Raw genomic sequence first — 23,622 nt, 5'->3', positions numbered from 1 at the left:
AGTGTTCCATAAGCTTTGTACTTGACCTTGTACACTCATTTGCAGCCAATGGGTTTCTTCCCTAGTGGAAGATCTAACATAACCCAAGAATTGTTCTTCAAAAGGCTATGATGTTCTGATTCAATAGCCTTTTCCCATTCAGGTTTACTTTTCGCCTCTAAATAGCTCATAAACATTTTGAATGTTGGCCATAAGAGGAAAGTTCACTGTACTCTACTTGCTCTGATGATCTACCCTCAACCAGTTCATTATCTCGAACATCACCAATGAGCTTTTCCCACCATGTAGGTTGAAGGGTAGATGCATCTTCTTCCAAGTCGGGATGATCATCATGACTTGGGTTGCCTAGAATGAAATCATATGGATACTAATCCAGGTTGTCCTGAGGGAAATCTGCTAGTATAGGTTCATGCCTAGGAGATTCCACAAGTTCGGAATCATCAAAATCTCTCCCTTCAGGTGGAGCTAATGGAAGCCAAATACCCAAGTCTTTAGCCTGTAGAGGCTGAACTTTAAGACTCTTGATGCTAGAAGACAATTGAAAAGGCCCACCTTCATCAAAACAACATCCCTACTAAATGTTAGACAATCAGTGTCCACATCAATTAGTCGATAGACCTTATGATTGTCACTGTTTTCTGTAAGCATCAACTTCTGACTTTTGGAATCTAGTTTTCTCTCTTAGCATTTGGAATCCAAACGAATGCAGTAGAACCAAAAACCTTAAGATGGTTGATTGTTGGTTTCCTCCCACACCAAGCTTCCTCTAGGATCATCTTCTTAATGGCTTGTGTGGGGGACCAATTAAGGTGCATTGTAGTATACACTACCTTAGACCAAAACTTCTTTGGAACATTTTTGTTCTCCAACATACAGTAGGCCACTTTCGTAATAGTATGGTTCCTCTGCTCAACAACACCATTCTGCTAAGGAGTATAGGACGTGGTAAGCTAATGCTTGATATTGTGTTTAGCACAGAGGTTGATGAATTCATTTGGACAAAACTCACCCCCATTATCTAACCTAAGAGTGATGAATGGACAACCTAACTCTTTTTCAACTAATGCTTTAAACTTTTGGAATTCATTAAACATGTCTGATTCTGCCTTGAGGAAAAACACCTATGTTTTCCTACTGAAATTATCAACAAACAAGAGAAAATACTTGGCACCAGTGACCAATACAATATTCATTGGTCCACAAACATCCGCATGAACCAACTGAAGGACCTTGGATGCTCTCCAAGCTTGTCTGTCCAAAAATGGAGTTCGATGTTGCTTCCCTGCTTGGCAAGTTCCACGCACACCATGTGCTGGCTACTAAATCTCAGCTAAGCCTTCTACCAAATTTTCTCAAGCCAACTGAGAGAAGCATGATAGGTTGAGATGCCCATAATGTTGATGCCATTAGATGAACTCTTTGGAGCCATTGCATGCTCCTGATAGTCTTCAATATCAACCAACCTATGCAAGCCATGAGCTTTGAGACCAACTGCAATCGTTTTCTTGGACTCCTTGTCAACAATATGACACCTAATGTGCACAGAAGGTGACATCCGACTTCAAATAGTGTCGCATAATCTGACTCACAAAAAGAAAATTGAGCTCCATGCCCAGAAATAGTATACATTAAGAAAAAACAAATTTCTCCCACTAGATGTAATCTGAACATTTGCCTTCGTTGACAACTGTATGCTCTTCACCACCACTAAAGATCAATGAATCTAAACAAGTCTCATTCTCTATGAACCAATCTCTCCTATGTGTAAAATGCAAAGATGCTCTAGAATCAATATACCATGCAAAAGACTTTGCATGATCTGCTAGTCGATTGGCGATGAATGCATAGAAGGCAGACTCCTCCTGCTCAAAATGTTTTGCAACATGGATCTTCTATTGAGACCCACCCTAGTTGGATTTTTTATTAGTCAACCGCTTTTTGCAATGTTTTTTCATATGACCAAGTTTACAACAATAATGACATGTGATATTCTTTAGATTCTTGGAACTATCCTCAAATTTTCGCTGTCCTTTCTACTAAGAGGACTTGTCTTTGTGTTACATCCCACCTGTGCAGTATTTACGCCCTGATACATGTTAACCATAGTGCATTTTGATATACTTGTAGATGTTTAATGTGCCCTAGTTTCATGCTTTAATTGATGGATATGTTCGGATGACTATGCATATGTGAATGATGATAATTATGCTTTCTATGATGATTTGATGGACTTTGATTGGTTAATTGATGAATTTACAAATGACAATATGATATAATGTTTTACTTTTGTCATGAATCATAATTGTCAGAATTCGGCAAGATTTGGATCTACCTGATTATGTTGGCCAAGTGTGTGCAGGAGACCGTCGTCCTCCACGAACGGAGGGAAAGTATCATCAGGTAGGGAGGTGAGAGGAAAGAAAGGACTCAATACCATTTGAAAACCCTAACCTAGCTAGGTAAACCTATGTTGACCTTGTCAGACCTTGTTAGCCAGTGCACTAGGTAACCTAGAGGGTCGGTGCAGAGAGTTTAAGGTTCATAACCCTAGGTTTTGTCGCTTCTCAAGGTAATTATTAATTATTATCATTTAATTAATTATTTCATTAATTATTAATCAAGTTTAGTTGTGTCTAATGTTCTTTTTATTATATTAATATATATTTATGTATATGTATATATATATGTATTACATATATATCCTATGTGAATACCTGGGTACGGAAGTACGTATACATGGTCATATAGGTACTTCCGCAGTCAGGTATACATAGGATGGATGTATGGGTCGTATATATATAAATATGTATATTTAAATCGATTAATAATTTGCATGGCAATTTTATTTTAATTAAATAAATTATTATTTTGCCAACTTTAATTGGCAACTCAATAATCAAGTAAATGTTATGTGAGGGGGAGATACGAAATTAATCTCTCCTAAAGTTGCTAGTTGATTGGCTTGGAATATTTTTTTAATAATGTCGAGGAAATAATTTTTTAATAAACCATTTTATATCGCTTCTCCATGTCGTTTTGATTATATTCGGGCATAAAGGAGGTTTAAAAAAAAAAGAGTAAAGGAAATTAAAACCATGTTATATCACCATCCTTGGTACATGAGTATTGGGCATTTGAAGGAAATAAAAATCAAAAGGTTAAAGAGAATATTTCATACTATATCGTTTGGGGAGAAGATATTTTTCACGAGAGAGCTTCTTCAAGAAGCCAAGAAAACGCTGAATGCGTGAGGGCTGCAATCACGTGAATCATGAGGCAGGTTTTGGAATTCCACCTGGTATTAGGGTGTAGCAAGCAGTAAAATGTTTTGGTTGATACATAAACAAATGAGGAGGGAAAAAGGATCATTCTCTTCTTACTATTTTGACGGCAGAAATGGTTTGCTCGGCATTTTCATCCTTGTCTTCTGGCCTGCTGGAGATTCACCATTACTGGATTGTGTTTCATGAATAAGGGGTTGCAGTGAGAAACGACCTTGGGAATAGTATTCTTCTAAGATACCAGGTCATGATACCCTTCATAAACCCTACAAATTTATTATTTATTCTTCCATTATTCTTAAATTTCGAAATTATAATGGGGTTTAATTGTAGAAATGTCTCTTGTATTTAAATGCTTGTAGTTTAGTGAAATTACTTGGAATTCATATGGGGTTGAAACCCTTTTGCATTATTATGAAGTATATAAGTTATTGTTTCTGCTAAAACAAATAATAATCAGCATGATGTTAATTTCATGTATACCGAGAAGAGTTTGGGTAGTTTGAAAATGAGAAAGGAGATATACGTACCACAGCTGCATTATTCTATAGTTAATTAGAATTACTGGCTGTTATTTGTAAATTAGGAAGTAATTTCTCTTCCAACCTGCTCTTAATTCATAAAGAAGGGTTTACGTAGTTGTGACTGCATTTATTTATTTTGTTCATCTTAATATGAGAAGATGTACTACGTTTTTATACATATATATTGGTATATATATTAAGTATATATGTGTGTGTATAAGAACCTACACAATGGTTTCTACAAGTTTGATGTAAAATGTGAAGGTATAAAAGAACCTATACTTCCGATGTTAGACAAGGGTTTGAACAATTTGCAAATTATAAGGAAATTTAGACATTATTTTCTGTTGTGACTATGCTGTTAGCTTCTTTGAACAAAAAAACCCTGTTTCCTCCATAAAAAGATTTTGGGCAAACTATAGATATATGAGTTCTTTAATAGAACTACTGGTTCTTCATTATATCAATGTTGGGTTATAAAATTTATTTTCTCTCTGTTATGAAACCTAAACTACAGTAGCAGCCTTTGTGAAAACCTAAGCGTATTATTGCAAACCATTGCTTACAATCTGGCTGTTACGTTGCTTTAAGAAAATTAAGCCTAAACCTGAAGAATCTGATAATACTTATGTGTATGTGAGGGTGTGGGTACAGGTGCACATTTGCACACGTACTTTGACATATACCGGCAAGTATGTACCAGTGTGATTTATAACTGGTAATACTTGACGTATATGTAAAGGTATTTGTGCTCGTGTGTCCGTGTATGCGTACCTTAATATGCACTGGTAAGCATATTTAGGCATAGTGGTGCAGACTTTTACCATTCAATGGAAGAGTGTTCATTTTCAAGACAACTTAATGAAGATTTTGACCTCTTACGCAAGATTTCAAAACTTCCTTAGACTGAAAGCCAGGACAGCTCTAAGATAAAATTATCTAATTGAGATTACCTCTCTAGTTTGAGAAATTAACCTATAGCCTAGCCTAGGAAGGCAATGGGTAGAAAAGCACTATTGTACATGATGCAGTTAGCATCGCTATTGGGAGGTCACTCTCAAGATGCCAGGACAGCAGAGACATGTCCGACAAAGTTAAATTCCATACTCAGGAATTATGCGTACAAATGGTGGCTCTTATGCCCCCTAACTTTCCCAAGCCAGGGATTCAGTTGAAATATCATAAATTCTTGCAGTCTTGGATGAGAAAGAAATTAATGATAACACTTTAGAGTACTTAAACTGTGTCAATTCAACGCTAACACAAGTTTGGCCTTAGTTTCCTTTTGAGTTTAGTTGAACTCCTAGAACCTAGACTTATTGCCAAGAAGGGTGGGATCATTGACAGTGCATTAAATCGTGCTTACGGTGTGAAATCTTAGCCAAGGTGGTGCTGCGTAATGCATGCACTCGTCTGATCTTTAGTACCAGATACACCTCTAGTCAGAGCGTCATACTAGTAGGGAGTTACCCTTAGTGTATGACCGACTAAAGCATGTAGGTCCTAACACCAAGTCTCAGATGGCATTGAGTTCTCTTTTTCCATTACCTCCCTGCGAAGGGCCGGGCCAATCCAGATGGATATGGCACGGGGGACTAGATAGTTCGTGGTTGGGTGGAAATGTGCCCTAATGATACTTTCCCTCCTCACCAGTTTCATGACAGAGTTTTGAAGTTCAGAATTTTAGCATTAGTTGAAAAGTATTCTCTAAACCCTTTCTCTCTTTTATTTCATGCAATGTTATTTATTTCTTTATCTTACATATATGTTTGATTTTAGTTCAATGAAATTACTCTCAGTTATCGTTATCCTTGTTTTAAAAAAAAATCTCTTATTTCTATGTTATTTGCAATGATTATGTTAACGGCTATATTTGCAACGGTTACATTCGTGCAGTAGTTACATTTTTGAATAAATGTTTCCTTTAAATTGTTAGCATGTTACACTTTGCCTTTGTCTTTGGTAGTGAAAGCTTGTTCCACACTAGTTGTCTCATTGCTGCTCCCAAATTGCTTCTTCCACCCATCCTACTGAAAGAGCTTGTTAAACAAATCATCAAACTTCAAGTCAACATTGGTGGAAGTAATGTTGAGAGTTTTGATGAAATGCTCATAGGATCGTGGTAATTTTTTCAACGCGTTAACCACCATATCCTTTTTTTCCATCTTGCGACTAATGGCCTCCAATTGATCACAAATTTCTTTTATCTTTAATAAATGATCCTGCCAAGACATCTTGTCATCCATCATAATTGAGAACAACATATTTTTAAGAAAGAAAGCTCTACCTTTATCTGACGTCTCGTGCAGATTCTTCAAGTGAGTCCAAATTTGTGCAGCAATCTTGCTAGACGATATTTCTAGAAGCATTTCATTGGTGATAGAGTACTTGAGCAACATAACCACTTCATGATTATGCTCATCGAACTTGTCCTAGTCTTTACCCGCAATTGTGGGACGAGCATCTTTACCAAGAACAATCTGATATAGACACCAGTACTCGAAAACGATGAGCATCCTTTGTTTCCAAGTATTGTAATTTTTACTGTTGAATTTTTGGCTACTTTCCAACATGATGTTGTTTAATGATGTCATCCCTCCCACTTTCCAAAGGCCCAAAAAATGAGGTAAAAAAGCAATACCTTGCTTCGATGTTTTAAAAAAATTTGTTTCCATAAAAAATAATCAAACCCCAAGTGATCAGCTGGCATTAATCCTTACGCACATATTAGAACATGAAAAATCCCTGATTTGTAAAAAATCAGTCAAAAAAGAAGCAAGTTGAAGCTATAGGCTGAAAAAAACCACAATTTTGTTTGAAAAAATAATAAAAATATAAGCTAGAAAAAGCCCTAGCCATGGAAGATAACTCATGACTTTTGAAAAAAATCATCAAAAAAATATATAAAAACAAATATGGAAACCCTAGGCACACATGAATTTGCTAGAAACCCTCACACGGAAGAAAGGCCCTAGACGCGACTGTTGCAAACAAAACTTCCCATCATAAGCAAGAAAAGCTCAAGAATCACATGCAAAAAAAAAAGCCTATTCGTGAGTTGTCACGTAGAAGAATGCTCTAGTTGCAGCCACAAAACTTACTATTTTTGTGAGAAAATCATGTAGAACACAGAACCCTTGAAGATCCACGATTTAAAAACAAAAATCATCAAAAATAAACCAAGAAACAATGTCATGATTTGTAGAAATGCAATCACCAGGAAGGAAAAAATTGCGTTTTGTGAATGAAAAAAATAGCCTGTGATTTTCACAGTATAAACCCTCAAAAATCTTCAAAGTAGGTTGCGGATATTTTTAAACAAAAAAACCCACAATTTTTAATAAAAAACTGTTCAAAAACTTCTAAAAAGAATTTCAAGTAAACAAACCATGAATTTTATTGATTAAAAATGTGCCAAAAAAATTCCTCTACTCTAATACCATGAAATGGTAATTGTTTAATTTACAAAGGAGAGGAATACTCCTTAAATAAGCAATTACAATGACCTTTCCATAACAGAAACAATCGACAACTAAGGAAACTTGAAAATTTTGAATCATGTCCCTTCTCCGGAAATAAAATCATGTAGAAGACCTCTAGCTTGTTTGTCCCCATTTCCAATAAGCTAAAAGGTAAAGAAAAGAAATAGTTTTTAATATTATTCTAAGTTAGGCCTAGTAATTTTTAATTTAAGGGGCAACTTAAATAATATTACTATCAAAATAAAAAGTGCTTTTAACACTAATAAATAAAAAGTGTTTTTTAACTCTACTAAAATAAAAAGTACTTTTAAATACCTAAAAGAAAATGAAATATAATAAAAAGTATTTATTAATACTTTAGGAAATTCGTCCCAAGGGTCCAATTGAAGCACTACAAAAGGAGGTTACTTGGCTTGATTTGGATATCATGTTTTGTCATCACTATCATTCAATTTTCAAAATTTGAGCTTTGTGTTCAAGCTTGCACCCAATGATGAACATTGAAGACCACTTGATTGTTTTAGATATATTGGAATATCAAAAGCCTCTTAATTTTCCATAATTGAATTGAGGATGAAAATTTTCATATCCATTATTGCAATTCTACCCAAGCGTTGCATTTGAACTCATTGATTGGGATCATTCGATTCATACTTGCAAGCAAATTACACCATGAGATCAAATCAATATTTTTAAGCCAAGTATCAAAAATTGGTGAAAATTTCTGAAGACCTTGAGATTTATAGTTGCATTGCATTTGGATATAAGGGTCAATGTTTCAGGAGCATGTTGAAGACCTAAAGATTTTTGCTGGAGATTGAAGAATTTCCAAATTTTCAGTTTGGTTGTGGCTTTTCAGCTACAGTTGGGATTTGAAAACATTTCCAAATTAATAAAGATGTTGCAACAGCAAATCATATCATTTTAAATGAGATTTTATGAGAGTCTTCTGAGTTAGCTACACCATATAGTGTGGAAATTACAGTTAATAAGTTGTGGCATCACAAAAGGGACTGATTGTAGCAATCGACATTTACTGTAAGGTGCTTCCCAAAGTTAGATTTTGCTAAATGATGCATAGCATATTACACTAGCAGTTGTGAACTTGAGAAAGGAATCATTGAGTATTGGCCGGCCGATTATCTTGGTAAAGTTGCAAGGCATACTTTGACTGCCGTACCATTGGCTGGGACTGATCTCAGTCAAAAGGGATTGCTGTGTATTGCATACTGGGGTTTGTTGCATCAAAGCTATTTGGAAGTGATTATTTATTAATGATTGTGATATATGGATAAAGCAAATTGGCATTTTCTTGGTGAAATCTGATTGTTGTTATAATCACAATTGACCATCATACTAAGAAGCATGCATAAAGGTTGCATTTTGCATAAAATATGGTGTTTGCATATTAGAATGCTGTGATCGGATTGTACCAAATCTGTAGGGTACATTCGGTATTAATTCATAAATTGCACTTATCATAAATCGTAGCATTTGATTAATCTGAGTGATTAGAAAAAGGTTCATGTTGAGCCCTATTTGATAATGTTATGATTGTAGCATTGTCACTTCAATGTTTCCTTACTATGCAGATTTCTACAATTTCTAGACTATCATTGGAGTGTATATTTCAGTAGTTTATGTTGCATATAAAGTAGAGGTTTTTATAATGCATCCATCATATCAGAACTAGACTTTGGCTATGGATACAGATATTTGCCATTTGATTCAGTGGCATAAGTTAATTTGGTGCTAGGGTTTTATAATTATCACTACTGCAGCTTGCAAATGTTTAGAAAATCGCCTAATTCCTAAGGTTGTCTGATTGGGGACATTACATTGTTATCCAAGTAGTAATCTTGCCAGCCTGCATGTCATGGTAAGATATCAAAAAGAAAATTCTATAGAATATTTGATGGATTTGGTAAAACAAATGCAAATTGTATGTAAACAGGTCCAAAGAGATCTGGAGGCATGGATGAAAGTATAGGAGGGTAGTAGAAGAGAAAGAAGAAAGAGTTGATGAAGAATGAGAAAAAGTCCAAATCAAAACTACAAAAAGAGGTCAAAAAATAAATCATGGAGCATCAGCCAAAGAAGACAAAACACTCAAAACCACGCATTGCTATGGAATGGACCATTGAGCAGCAACAAAAGGGATCCAACATGCAAAAGGAGGGTAAAGATATGTTATTAGAAGAAGACATTTTATTCAATTCTAACAATTGCATATGTTAGCAAAATATTGATGAAGACAAGGAGGGAAAGGCATCATTTGTTGAATGAAAAGAGCCATGGATGGAGGAAGATGTTGTAATGTCCCCATTTTCAAGTTCTATTGTAATGCAGTTGGCGCTGACTTTTTGGGTTTGTGTCAGCCTGATCAAAGAGATTAATTTGATGTTACCACTGAGCTCAGATGGTTTAATGGAGATGTACGATACTTTCAAATGTTATTTCTGGTTTCCGATTTAGTCTCCAAGATTCTTTGAGGGAGCATCTATTTCTAGTAAGTCACCCGGTCAGGTCCATTTATCATCTTTCATGATTAGGATCACTCCTATGCAACCAATTTTCGATTCAAATGCATTTCAACTATTGCCGCTACTTGGGTGTAATCTAGAGCTATATTTAGTTAATTTCACTAAGGTTGTCATTGTTATTAACATGATTTATCAAGCGCCTCAATGTTATGGCTCATTGGAAAGAGAATGTAAAGTTTTAAATGATTGGATCCTTAAAAATGATTTTAAGTGCCAGAAATGTTTTAAAAGTAAAATTAACCACTTTTTAGAGTTAAATGGCTTATTAAATTAATAAAGTGATTTTATATTGGAGTTTCTAGAAAGTTTCTTAAAAAGCTTATAAATAAGAGGTTTGAGAGCTCATTTGGTAGGTTGAAATTTTATATTTTATCTCTGGTGAAAACCCTTGTGGTTCTAGAGATTAGACTTGGCTCATCTCAGCCTTTGGAGGATGAAAAACCTCTTGGGAAGATCAGTAGCATTGGTGAAAGATTCCTCCCTAGTTGGTGTTTGGTAGAATCATCCAAGTTTCACAGTTGCACATCAATGTTTGGTTTTTAAGATTGGAGTTTGGAGAATTATGAAGTCTTCATGGAAGACAAATTTCTACTATTTAAGGTTTGCAAGTTGTTTGTATCTGGATGCCCTGTTCTTGTATGAGCAGCTTATTATAAGTTTCATCTTTGAGCATAAGCTTTGAAGGTGATTATTTGTGCTTTGAGGGACTATGCTGAGGCAATATCTTTGAGTTAAATAATTCTTTACCTTTGTAATGTCCCCTTCCTAACTTGTTGAGATGGTGGACCTTTAGCCTATCCAGTTGGGTTCTCGTAGGCTAATGTGTTGGGGTTAGGGAACTTTGGAGGCAGTTCGTAGAAAAGTTTGGTAGTATTTGATGCTTAGTTGAGCTTCCATTGTTTTGTGAGCACAATGCCCTTTTTTGGAGTGATTTTGGGTTAGTCTTCCAATAATTACTATTTTTAGTAAGTCAATTTTGAGCATTGATTGAGCCAGCTAGCAAGGTTACTAGTTTTAGTATTGTCGGTGGATTGGAGAACCATAAAAGGGTTTTTTGTGAAGATCATTGGTTATGTTGAGTTTGATATTTGATATTGCTATTTCTTCTAGAGGAGATTGCTTCTCTTTGGTTTGTGAGGATGGAAATCCTTATAGACAACATTCTCCACATTATTGAAAGACATAATCTAGAATATCTTGGTGCTTTCATTCAGAGAGCACAGATTCAGCTGACTAGAGAGTTTGTATCAATAAACTGCAAAGGGTCATTGTATATCAGATTTGGTGAATGAGAATTGAAACGTTTTGAGGATTTTTTGCTGCTGTTCATTCGTTTCTTGCTCGCTGTACACCCTCTCTACAAGACGTACATGTTCTTGGAGTAAATGCGATTCTAGGTAGCTTGTTGGTTAGGGTTTTGATGTGATTTGATGCTCATTGTGGTTGCTTGGGTGAGTAGCCTTGAAGATATCGATATCATTCCAGTTGGCAGGGTTTCTTGAATGTGACGTCCCATTTTGTGATTGCCAGTTGCTAGTTTTGTATATCAAATCCAACTTCCCCATTGCTGCATTTTCGGGGTATGTTGGAATTAGATATGTAATGCAAATTTATGATCATAAAAAGAGTTGTAAATAGACATTAACATATTGTAAAAAGAGATATAGACAGTTTGTCCAAAAAAATGATTCAACCAATTCATATCAGGTGGATTGCTTGCAAGATAGCAAATCACTTTGATTTTCATTTTAGTCTTTGGTTTAACTAGCATTTACAAAAACAAAACAGAGAGTTGCAGTAAGGCAGCTTGGGAGAGTCCTTACAAAGCTTAGATCACATAAGAATCAGGTGACTACTAGTATATAAACCAGAGAAACGGGACTCGCCCAGACTCGCCCAAACTCGGCGAGTCCGAGTCCGAGTCAGGCCCGGCGAGTCCCAGGGGGTCGGACTCGTCCGAGTCTAGCGAGTAAAATCGCCAGACTCGCCGAGTTGGCGAGTTTGGCCCAAACTCGCCAAACTCGGCGAGTCCCGAGCCCCAAACTCGACCAGCGTTAAGCCAACTAAAAAACACAAAAAAAAATTAATTTGCAAAGTTTTTCAAGTCCGTTTTTTTATGTTAATTATCTTTTACCCCGAAAAGTGACTTTCATTTCATTCACTTGCAAAAAAAGGAGGAGTAAAGTGAGTTGGGAAGAAAAACAAGGGTGCATAGAAGAAAAACCAGCAAGGAGGAAGCTCAAGTTTTCTTCAATTTGTCACATTGGAGCTGCATTGTGTTTCGATTTGGTGCATCAAGAGTTGGATAGGAAGACTTTGCAGCTCATTTCAAGCTTGTTGTAAGAGGTACGATTGTTTTTTTGAAGATTAGTTTGTTTCTTGTATGCAAAAATTCCATTTTCTATTCATTTATTTTGAAAGTTTTACATCTTTCAAAAAAAATTGTACGTTTGTATGTAGCATGTAGTATGTAGTTGTAGTGTTGTACTATGTAGGGTTTGTAAATTTCTTTTTTTTTAAAGTAGGGTTTGACAAACCCTACTTTAGTTTTTTTGAATGTATGTAATATGTATTAATTTTATTTTGTATTTGTAATGTTTTTTTGCAGCAAACTTCACTTTATTATTTGCCTCAACATCAAGTTTCACAAAACTATCCTAAAATGTCTACTTCAGCTTCTAGATCCCCCATTAGAAAGGACCCTGCTTGGAAATATCATGAGGATTTTCCAGGGCAAGGAAAGGGGCAAACAAAATGTATGTTTTGCAAAACAATATTTCATGGAGGTATATATAGGCTGAAATACCATATTGCTGGTGTGCGTGGACATGATGCCGAACCATGCCTAAAAGCAGTCCCTGAGGTCGTACGTGAATGTTATGTAATGGTTGAGGAGATTGAAAGGAAAAAAAAACAAAAGGAGGATTGAGCGGCCATTGGGAGAGAGACAGTTTTAGGAAGAGGGACATAGTTAGGTTGTGTTGGAGGCCCTTATTCCTTACCTCCATATCATCCCACTCAGTTTGCTACTGCTGGTGCTTCCGTTTCTACTTTTGCTTCTATAAGTGGCGGTGCCACCACCACTTCTCATGCTCCTAGCACTAGTAGTTGTAGTGGGAGTGCTACCATTGGACCTAGGATTCGTAAATCTAGGTTGGATTCCTTCTTTGTGCCTCGCACTATTCCTCGGTCCCAACCGTCGCTTGAGGGCATGGGTTGGAACAAGGAGGTCCATGATGCTACTAAAATGGCAGTTGGCGGTTTTGGAGCTACAGCTGTATTCCATTCTTTGTAGCCAGGTGAATGTTTTACTAACTTTTATGTGTGATAACTTTGATTGTTTTAATTTTTATATTTAACTTATCTCATTGAATTTTTATACTTATCTCATTGAGTTTCTTTGCAACAGGTCTCCTTATTGGCAACAAATGGTTGATGCCATTACCATATGCGGGGCGGGGTTCAAAGCCCCTAGTGAGAGTGATTTGAGGGGACCCATTTTGTCTCAAATGGTGGATGATGTGAAGAAGGATTTAGATGAACAACGCCAGATATGGAGCACTAAAGGTTGCACCATCATGACTGATGGTTGGACGGATAGGAGAAATAGAACTCTCCTTAATTTTCTTGTTTCTTCCGCAGGTGATTGATTAATTTTAGTTTCATATAGTCTTTAATTTTTTATTTTTTATCTAATGGTTTATTGAATGATCATTGACCTAGCTTTACTTTTTTATTTCAGGGGGCACCGTTTTCATCAAGTCCATTGATGCCTCCGCCCATTGCAAGAATGCCACCTACCTATGTGAGCAGATAGAGGAGGTGATTGAAGATGTGGGCGAGGAGAACGTGGTACAGGTGGTGACCGACAATGCAGCAAATTATGTTGCTGTGGGTAAACTTTTGACTACAAACTAATTTTGTTTGCAAATTAATTACTATCTTGTAGTTTGTACCTCCATTAATTACAATTTACAATGCAACAAATTATGTTGCTGCAGGTAAACTTTTGATTACAAACTAATTTTGTTTGCAAATTAATTACTATCTTGTTGTTGCGGGTAGACTATTGATGGAGAGGCACCCATCTATAGTTTGGACTCCATGTGTTGCTCATTGCATTGACCTCATGTTGGAGGATATTGGAAAAATTCTATGGGTCAAGAGATGTGTAGAAAGGGCAAGAAATGTCTGCAAATTTGTATATAATCATTCATGGGTGTTGGCTCTTATGAGACAATACACAGAGCAGAAGGAGTTCGCTCGTCCAGGAATCACAAGACTTGCCACAAACTTCCTCACATTGCAGTCCATGCTTAGGTCTAAGTCTGCCTTGAGACGTATGATTGTTGGTGAGGAGTGGTCTTCCTCATCCTATGCTACCACCCCTGCAGGGAAAGATATGGCAGACTGCATTTTTGATGAGCAAGGCTTTTGGTTCCCTTGTGATGCGATAGTGAAGGTAATTTTTTTATAAATTCTACAATTTAACTTCATGTTTTATAACCTATTATATGTATTCTCTTATTTGCTCATTTTTCTAAATTACACAATATTTTCAATTTTGCAGTTTGTTAAGCCCTTGGTGGTTTTGTTGCGAGTTGCGGATGGAGATAAGCCCGCAATGGGCTATATATATGAGGGCATGGATAGGGCGAAGGAGACCATCAGATTCGTCTATGGACGAGATGAGAGCAAGTATGGTCCCATTTGGGAGATCATTGATAGGAGATGGCATCATCAGCTTCATAGGCCCATCCATGCGGCAGCCTATTATCTGAATCCGGCATTCCATTTTATCCCTTCTTTCAAGGCTGATGTGGAGGTCCTTAATGGGCTATATGCAATCATGGAGAAGATGGGACCTGCTGGTACTTCTCAGATAGACCTTTTTCGAGAGCTACAGGTGTTCTTAGACGCGCAAGGGGAGACCTTCTCTCGTCCTGTCGCCAAAGACGGTAGGACAACTATGATGCCAGGTAAAAATTAATTGTAAGGCTTAATTTTAGTTTTATTCAATACTATATTGTAACTTGTTAAATGAGTTCATGAGTGAGACTGATTTTATTTATTTTTCTCATTTCAAACTCAGATCATTGGTGGAACTGTTTTGGCCCAGAGACACCAAATATTCAGAAGTTGGCCATTCGCATCTTGAGCCAACCATGCAGCGCATCAGGTTGTGAGCGCAATTGGAGTATGTTTGAGCACATACACTCCAAGAGGCGCAATAGATTATCTGTGGAGAAGATGAATGATCTCGTCTTTGTTCACTACAACCTCCGCCTGAGAATGAGAAAGAATGCAATAGTTGACATGTCTCCTATCATTCTAGATGAGGTTGATCTTGAAGCAAAGTGGGCCAATGAGAATCAGACAGCTCCTGGGACTCCTACAGCTGTATTTAGTGATGATGACATTGATTGGATCGACCAGGTAGATATAGAGGTTGAGGCTGTAGCCATGGCAGAGGAGGAGCAGAGAGAATGAGCAGAGACAGGAAATACTGAGACTCGGAGTGACACATCTGTTCCTGATGTTGGTGAGCATGACACAGTTGTTCCTGATGTTGGTGAGCATGGCATGGTGTCACGAGGAGCGACTATGGCTGCTGAATCATCCAGGACCTACTTTAAACGCCTTCACAAGGGGTCAGGGCGAGAGGGTGCACAGCCCTCTGAGCCATAGGCTTGTACACTTGTAGTTGTATTTAGTATTTACTATTTACCTTTGGTATTTGTATGAAACATTTGATGATGATCATATGATGACATGGATTTTTTATTCCATGAGTTTTGTAATATTGTATACATTTGACAATATTTATATATCTATGTTTGTAATTTTCTTCAGCTACAATTTGCGTTTATGCTTATGTGATTGATGTATCCTTGTGTATGTAATCAAATGAGCCGAGTTTGATGATGTTTTTGTGTCTTTAATGTGTATTCAATAAAGGGTGTCTGAAACAAGTTTTAAATCTTTAAAAATCTCTAAATTTCTTGAGTTTTTCACTTTCCCGAGTCTGACACCGAGTCTGGAGCCAAGTCTGACGCCGAGTCCCGAGTCCGAGTCCGAGTCGGCCTTGCCGAGTCCGAGCCGAGTCCGAGTCCCGTTTCTTTGATATAAACATTGGGAAAGACTCCATTTCTTCATCCTATGACAAAGCATGTGAGATAACATTCAGAAGGGATGTTAAGCTAATGTTTGTCTAGTTAGTAGAACCTTATTTATTACAATACACAATGAACAGTCTATTAATGATATAGACAGTTTAATGTCATCTTTAATAATGTCTCAAATAGTCATCAATTGTGACAGTTATTCGAGAAATTGTGCATGCAAATTACTTCTTCGTGATCAATGAAAATATGGCAGTACTGTTCTTTCCTCTTCTATCTTTTATGTTAGGCATCTCAGTACAACACTAACATGTAATATATAAACAAGTATTTATACATTTTTACACAGATAGAACTTACAGCTTCAGGGTAGCACACCGCAAAATCTATCGTTGCAGCAGCACCAAGGCTTGGCCCAACCAAAGCCATAGGCCTTTTGATATATCTTCTCCAAAACTGTTACAAAAATTGAAATTTGAACTCACTAAAGATTAAACCATATAAGAAGTAATAACTTGTTTGAAACTTAGTAATTCAAAATATAAACATCATATGGTAAATGACTAAAGCCTAAAGGTGAATAGAAATTTTCAACTTGGTAATATAAAATATAAACATTATGTTGAATGACTAAAGGTGAAGAGAAAGTTTGAACCTACTAATACAAAATATAAACATCACGTCAAATGACTAACAGTGCAAAAAACTTATGGCAGTAGTCAAGCAAAAAACAGCCAAAGCCACTACTGTAGCTTCACAAATAGTTTGTGAAATTTGTGAATTCTTAATCTCTATTCATTTGTCGTTATACCAATTTTAAAAGCAGTACTATAAGCACACAATTTCAACTATGGTAGTTGTCATACAGAAAGAAAATAATGTCAATGGATGGCCAAATGTAGGTTGATGGGACTCAAAAGAACAGTAGTATACAATACAGAATTCAAAGTCCCACCAAGGGAAGAACAAAGATAAAAAATACAAAACAAAACGGGAGCACTAAAACAAGTGGTCAAGAAATAGGTACAAATAGCTAAGGGGAACATGAGCCCCAAAGAGAAAAGAGAAGCCACAAAGGAAAACTGAAGAACGTCAAGTAACACTATTTGGACTAGAAATGGTGAAGTCACTAGTGCCGTTCAATCACTGTGAATGGACCAAAGGAAAAATGAGGATGATGCAATCAAAAATCGAGAGGGATGTCAATTGTAAACAGAAACAACAAAAGAAATAGGCTCATGGGAGACACCATTTAAAGAGTGGCAAGAAGAAACATACACTTTCTAACCTTCCAATTATCTAAACAAAAAGATAACAATCCATGAGTTGCACCCTCAGTATTACTCAGATTATTCCTAACACTCTAAAATATCTTACTATGGGTTACAGGCCTAAGAGATCCTACATAAAAATCCACTAGTTGCACTTTCAGAATGAATCACAATATGTTTTGCAGTAAAGTTCATGGAAACAAAACATCTTCCTCAGATTATTCGTGACACTCTAAAATATCTTACTATGGATTACAGCCCTAAGAGAGCCTAGACTTCATCAGAAGGCCATTAACTAAATCTTTTAGAATTTTAGAAGTAACCTTATATTCAAGTTTTAGGAGTATTGGAATAAAACAAACAAGATTTAAAGACTTCCTTGCATAATCATAGGCTCATCATTTGAAATATTGAATCATTGACGTCATTTATATAATCCAAAATTCAAAAAATATTTCATTTAACTTTTTCATGGTGCTTGTTGACCTGCTGATGTAAACCAACTACTCAGTAAAATTTATCTATAAGAATAATGATACTACATAAATATAAATAAATGATATAATTTTCAAGTCATTCAATTTAGTTCAAGCAAATTACATAATTTTCAACCCATTGAAGTTGGTTCCTTTTCCCTCAACAGGAAATGCAAGTGAGAAAGTAGACAAATATAAAGGGCTTTAGGACTGCAAAGCTGTTCAATGCAGCATTGTCACACAAAATTAGCATTCTAGTAATTGCTGCATACATCAGAGAACTTGTTCTAACACCCAAGACAGATATGCTGACCAAATTTGATTGCATTATATTCTCTTGTACACTGTTAACTAGTATTGTTTTCTCTTGCCACTGATTCTTTGTTCCCATGTTAAATTAGATTACATACAGTCCTCTCCCTTATTCATAAGTTGTGTACATTAAGAAATGGCCTTCAGGGTAGCCTTTAGAAACTTTGTTGATTTGTACCTTCAAATATGCCTCGGAGCCAGCATGTCATATCCCTTGAAACTCTAATTTTGATTAACTTATATTTTAAAATTAGTTGTAGATTAATAATGGTAATTAATTATCGATCAAAAAAAAATGGTAATTAATTATTTAGACATGGTATTATAATGGTGTAGTAGTTATTTTATTGTTTTAATGAATGTTTAATTGCAATAAAATAAGAATTCAATGATTGTATCACAACTGATAAACAATATGAAACCCTTATATACACCTCACAATTAGATATAAATGATATCGGAATAGCAAAAACCCTCAATTGTTAACAAGGTACAGCATATGAATAAGGACAACAACAAGGGATTCTTTATCACCAATAACAACATCCAGTATCTAAAACAGATCAACACAAATACCAACAAAAAATGATATGATTCCACTTACAATCATTGCATCAACTCCCTAAATGGTGTGGCAACCTCCTTTGTTTGCTCGTTTGGTGGTGTGAAGAGGGTTTCAGAGTTCTGGCAGCCTTAAACCATATAGGATCAGCCTTTGAAATGCAGCACAACAGTTGTATAGCCTAACTGCCAAATATTCCACAACTTCCTATATCCCATCAGTACGTGGAAGAGTCATGACATGTAAAATTCAAGAGGTGCCTTAGTATGAGAGGCCTTACTCTTACGAAAGGGTCCTAATGATCCTTGTCAAATATAAACCTCGACAAACTCCCTCAATGCATGAAATCCTAGGAAGATCAATCATCATATCCTAGGCGCTCAACTATTAAAGATACCTGTATATCAGATGACCATACCATTCATGCCAAAGCCTGATCAAAGAATTGGCATTTGCAATGAGGGATAATCCCAATGAAGATTCGAGACCATCAAACTTGTGCAAACAAAATCTATGATCAACATTTCCTAAAGAAAATCTCAAGATCCTATAGCTCTCAAATGCCTACATCATGTAGAGTAAACTTAATTTGTCTTTCCCTCACCACAATGAAAAATCTAATAAACAAAAAGAAGTTAGCAGAAATCTCTAGAACTAAGAGAACATCATTGATGCACCCATTTACCAACTACACTATGCCTAATCCCAAAACCAGAATCTGTGAAGAGTCTCCCACTGCAATATAAGAAATACTACTTTCAAAAGGTGAACAAAGAAGATCATGTGAATGTGTCATATGCTGAGAAGCAACAGGACCAACTATCCAATCACGGCTCAGCAAACCATGCAAAGCTCATGTGGAAAGGGATTACCCTCTACCTATGGGTTTGGAGATAGAAAATCTTGTGTGGCCGCATGCCTTCCTCCAAAGCCTCTAAACCTTGCCAACATCTAGATTCATCGTGTCCAAGCTTGCCACAAAAGCTACATGACTCGCATGTCTTCTTCTTTGTCTTGGAGACTCGTTGGACTTAGAAGAAAGAGAGGGAGGTGAGGATTCTAAGTGTTCTTCTGTTTTGGTTTGGAGGGACACTTGCTACCTAAAGAAGACTATGTCTTAGGCTTACAGCTATTTCTACTTTTTCCTTTAGACAATTGATCCATCAATGTTGGGCTCTTAGAACTAGGAGATGCATACAATTGAATAAGCTTGGCATATTCCCTAGTAAGATGCTCACAAAACAACTCAAAAGTGGGCATGTTAAAATCAATTCCTAAAGCATTCATGGTGGAGTAGAAGGTACCTTCGACTTCGACAAAATCAAGAAAATGCTTCTTTATCAAATTTATCTTTTCCACAACCTTTTAACTATAAAATCAACTTAAACTTAGCAAGGGAGTCCTCCTCAATTGAAGGCTAATTATCAAGAGAGTATATTCAAATCTTAAATTCAAATCTACCTCTAACTGCAATGCACAAAAAACATTAATGATGCCAAACAATTCTTCAAATTTGTCCATACATATTTTGGTGTGTTGTGCTCTACACCATGAAACAACAAATTATCTAATGCATGCAATCCAATTAACCTCATGGCTTCATCTAATATGCCAATTTTTTTAACTCAGTCAATTTCAAAGGCACCAACATTTGCATAGTCCCTTAGATTATAGTTGTCAAACTTTTAGTCTCCATGTGTAATAATTGTGCGGAACGAGGAGATCAATAATCCTAGCTTCTACTATGATATCAACAAACACCAAGAGAGAAAAAAAATAATGGGCATTTAAATCATGCCTTTCACTCCCTAACAAAAATGTACTAATGTTGTAATTACAACCCCCCAACAATAAACAAAGGGCACTTATAAGGGCAATTTCACAATGGACAAACTTAAATCGACCATTCGCAACACTAATTTTTACCATTTTTTTCATAAAAGTGCTTGTCAAACAAAAATTGGAGGTTACATATTCCTTGTGATTTTTTTAATTAATTTCAAAAAAAAAAAAAAAAAAATTCGACTCCATGAGCAAAAGATACATGTTGCCAAAAACATGCAAGAGACGAATTATAACAAAAAATGCTAATACCTAAAGTAGAATCTAGAAAAATCAAGTGCACTACAATGAAGAACTAAAAAAATCTTTCAAATGCCTATAAGAAGTCAAAATCTACCTTCGCATGCAAAAAATGTGCGACATCGAAAAAAATCCCCGCTTTAAGAACAAAGAAAGGCCCCTAAGGTATTGTTGCGATGGCACCACCATATTAAATAATACATAGGCTACAGATCTAGGCAATGCCCTAGTAAAGCAAATAGGAGGCAACCAAATCCTTAGTGCCCTTAGTGTTAGGTGTGACCAAGGGCTCCATGAATGAGGAGTTGTGACCTTAGGCTAGCCAATGAATGACCAACAAACTACTTATAGTAACAAGAAGGGATCCATGCCAATATGCCTCTCCTATAGATGATACAATGTCCTCTTTTTTGGGTTCTCTTGCTTTGCAAATGTTATTGACTTTATGGGTTTGTGTCAGCCTAATCAAAGGATTGATTTGATGTTACCAGTGAGGTCAAATGGTTTAGTGGAGTTTATGACACTTTCAAATGTTATTTTTGCCTTCTGGTTTGGTCTCCAAGATTCTTGGAGGGAGTGTCTATTTTTAGTAAGTTGTCCAATTGGGTCCATTTATTATCTTTCATCATTGGGGTCACTCCTACACAGTGAGCTTTAGATTCTGACGCATTTAAACCATTATCACTACTTGGATGTAATTTAGAGCTATGTATAATTAATTTTACTAAGGTTGCAATTTTATTTAAAATAATTTATTGGGCACCTCAACATTATAACTTGTTGGAAAGAGAATGGAAAGTTTTAAATAATGAGATACTTAAACGTGACTTACAGTGCCAAAATGTTTTAAAGGTAAAATAAATCACTTTTTGGAGTTAAAAGGCTTATTAAATTAATAGAGTGATTTTAAAATGGAGTTTTTAGAAAGTTTCCTAAAAGCTTATAAAAGGGGGATTGAGTGATCATTTTGTATGTTGAAGTTCATTCCATTTCTTTGATTGAGATCCTTGTGATTCTAGAGATTGAACTTGGTTCATCTCAGCCTCTAGGCGACAAAAACTCTCTTGGGAAGATCAGTTTTAATGGTGAAAGCTTCCTCCCTAGCTAATGTTTGGTGGAATCATCCAAGTTATATAGTTGCACATCAACATTTGGTTTCAAAGATTGTGGTTCGAAAATTTGAAAGTCTTTTGAAAAGACAAATTTCAGTAATTGAGAAGCTACATGCCAATTGTTGCATGTTATACCTCGAAATCTCTTCTTTGTGGGCATTTGATATTCATAAATGATGTCAGACAGTTTGAGTATTGTGCAAGGCATGGATTTTGAAGTCTCTGTTGGTAAAAATGTTAATTTCTTTAGCATTTGAATTCACTTGTTTTCTTGGGCATTTGTTTTGATGATAGTTTTTGGAGCCCTTGCTGCCGCCAAAGATATTTATATTGCTAGGCTTATGATTGATAAAACTAAGTATCTATGGTCGCCCTCATTTCTAATAGTTCATTGAAGGACTCACAGTAGATCTGTGTGTAGCAACTTCTTTTGGGCAGGTCGACCCTCACTGCAGTTTGGCATGAGATTGAGATTCGCTAGGAATTGCTTTTCCTTTAGAGAAGGTGATTCATTGCATGGAGTATTGCAGTCTTTTGAAGGGCAGAAATAGTGGCATCTTATTGCATATTGTTATCATATTGGTACACATGTGAAGGAACAACTAATGAAGGTTTGATGTGGTCTTCCACTTGGTCGCCAAAGAGGAACCTTATTGGATGTGGATCTTTTCTTGCAGCAAAATGAAGGGATGAAGTCTAAGATGTGGGTACTAATCAATATGTGTACAACAAGCAATCTTATATAAGTCACAGTGACATTTAAATTCCAGTCTGCAATACACAGACCTGTGCGTGGAAGTTTTTGACAATAAGCTGAAAGGCACATACATTGTGCACCATATTATATATTTCTGCTGTATTGGACTAAAGAGGTCAGGAACATTACCTTGATTAAATGTATTTCTGATTTACGAAATGAAATTCCAATACCATTACATGCAGATATATGACTGAAATTAGACTCAATTCAGTTTGAAATTCTCTTTGTATATCGAATACATGAATATGAATGTTCCTTGAATCTTAGTAAACTCAAACCTGCAATAAGAAAGATCAGAACTTGCATTCAAACATTGGAAAAAAAAATCATACAGACCAGACAAGCAAACTGTTTGACAAATTTACTGGGAAGGGAAAAGGTGAAAAATTGGACAAGATTACATAAGGGATATTTCAGTGGTGCCAGAGCTGGTGGTCTTGCTAGCTTGTTGGGGATTAAGAGGTTTAATTGTCAGATTGAAGGAAGACATCAAAAGATAGAATACGACTGGCCAAAGAAATAGTAAACTCAGTTTATATTCTCAACCTAGGGATGATGTTTTGAACACACTTAAAAAAGTAGAGGAATGTTTGATCCATGTAGAGCAGTCACCTTCTGAATTGTTGCAAATAGCTCTAGCTCCTACAGTGACTTCCTTAAGTCAGCATAGGTGGTTGAGACATACAAATGATGGGATAAGATTGATGTTTACTTCTTGTTTGAGCGAGATCATGAGAATTTTAGCACCTTAAGTTCCTTATGATGATGACACAACGAAAGTGTAATTCAATTTATGGTGGATAGTTTCAAAGATATTGATGATACCAAGAATTCTCACTATTCTACAAGGGTTGTCATACTTTAAACATTTGTAAAAATCAGATTGAATTACATTATGATGGATATGGAATTGAATCATTTGATCTACATGTTTCACCATTTCTTTGCTATGGTCAAGATAGAACATGATGATGATGATGTTGCAGCCATGCAAACCATTATGGTTTTGACTATTAATGAGAATGTTGATGTGCCATACTCTATTTTCTATCCTATCAGCTAATAGGACGAAGAGAAATAATGGAATCCTATCAT

At 36.0% G+C, this 23,622-nt stretch overlaps 1 protein-coding gene across 4 annotated transcripts in view; it reads right to left on the bottom strand.

Annotated features, from left to right (window-relative positions):
• LOC131052989 (alpha/beta hydrolase domain-containing protein VTE7) overlaps positions 1-23,622 on the bottom strand; it is a 132,048-nt gene that overhangs the window by 67,642 nt on the left and 40,784 nt on the right. For all 4 annotated transcript variants that reach the window (XM_057987607.2, XM_057987606.2, XM_057987609.2 and 1 more), the window contains exon 5: positions 16,313-16,408. In XM_057987607.2, the coding sequence (XP_057843590.2) occupies positions 16,313-16,408 (96 nt within the window). The remainder of the gene's footprint in view (positions 1-16,312; positions 16,409-23,622) is intronic.

Source organism: Cryptomeria japonica, chromosome 3 (genome assembly GCF_030272615.1).
Source record: "Cryptomeria japonica chromosome 3, Sugi_1.0, whole genome shotgun sequence".
Classification (NCBI taxonomy): Eukaryota; Viridiplantae; Streptophyta; class Pinopsida; order Cupressales; family Cupressaceae; genus Cryptomeria; species Cryptomeria japonica.
The sequence above is the reverse complement of the archived record's forward strand: the minus strand, read 5'-3'. Positions and strand labels throughout refer to the sequence as shown.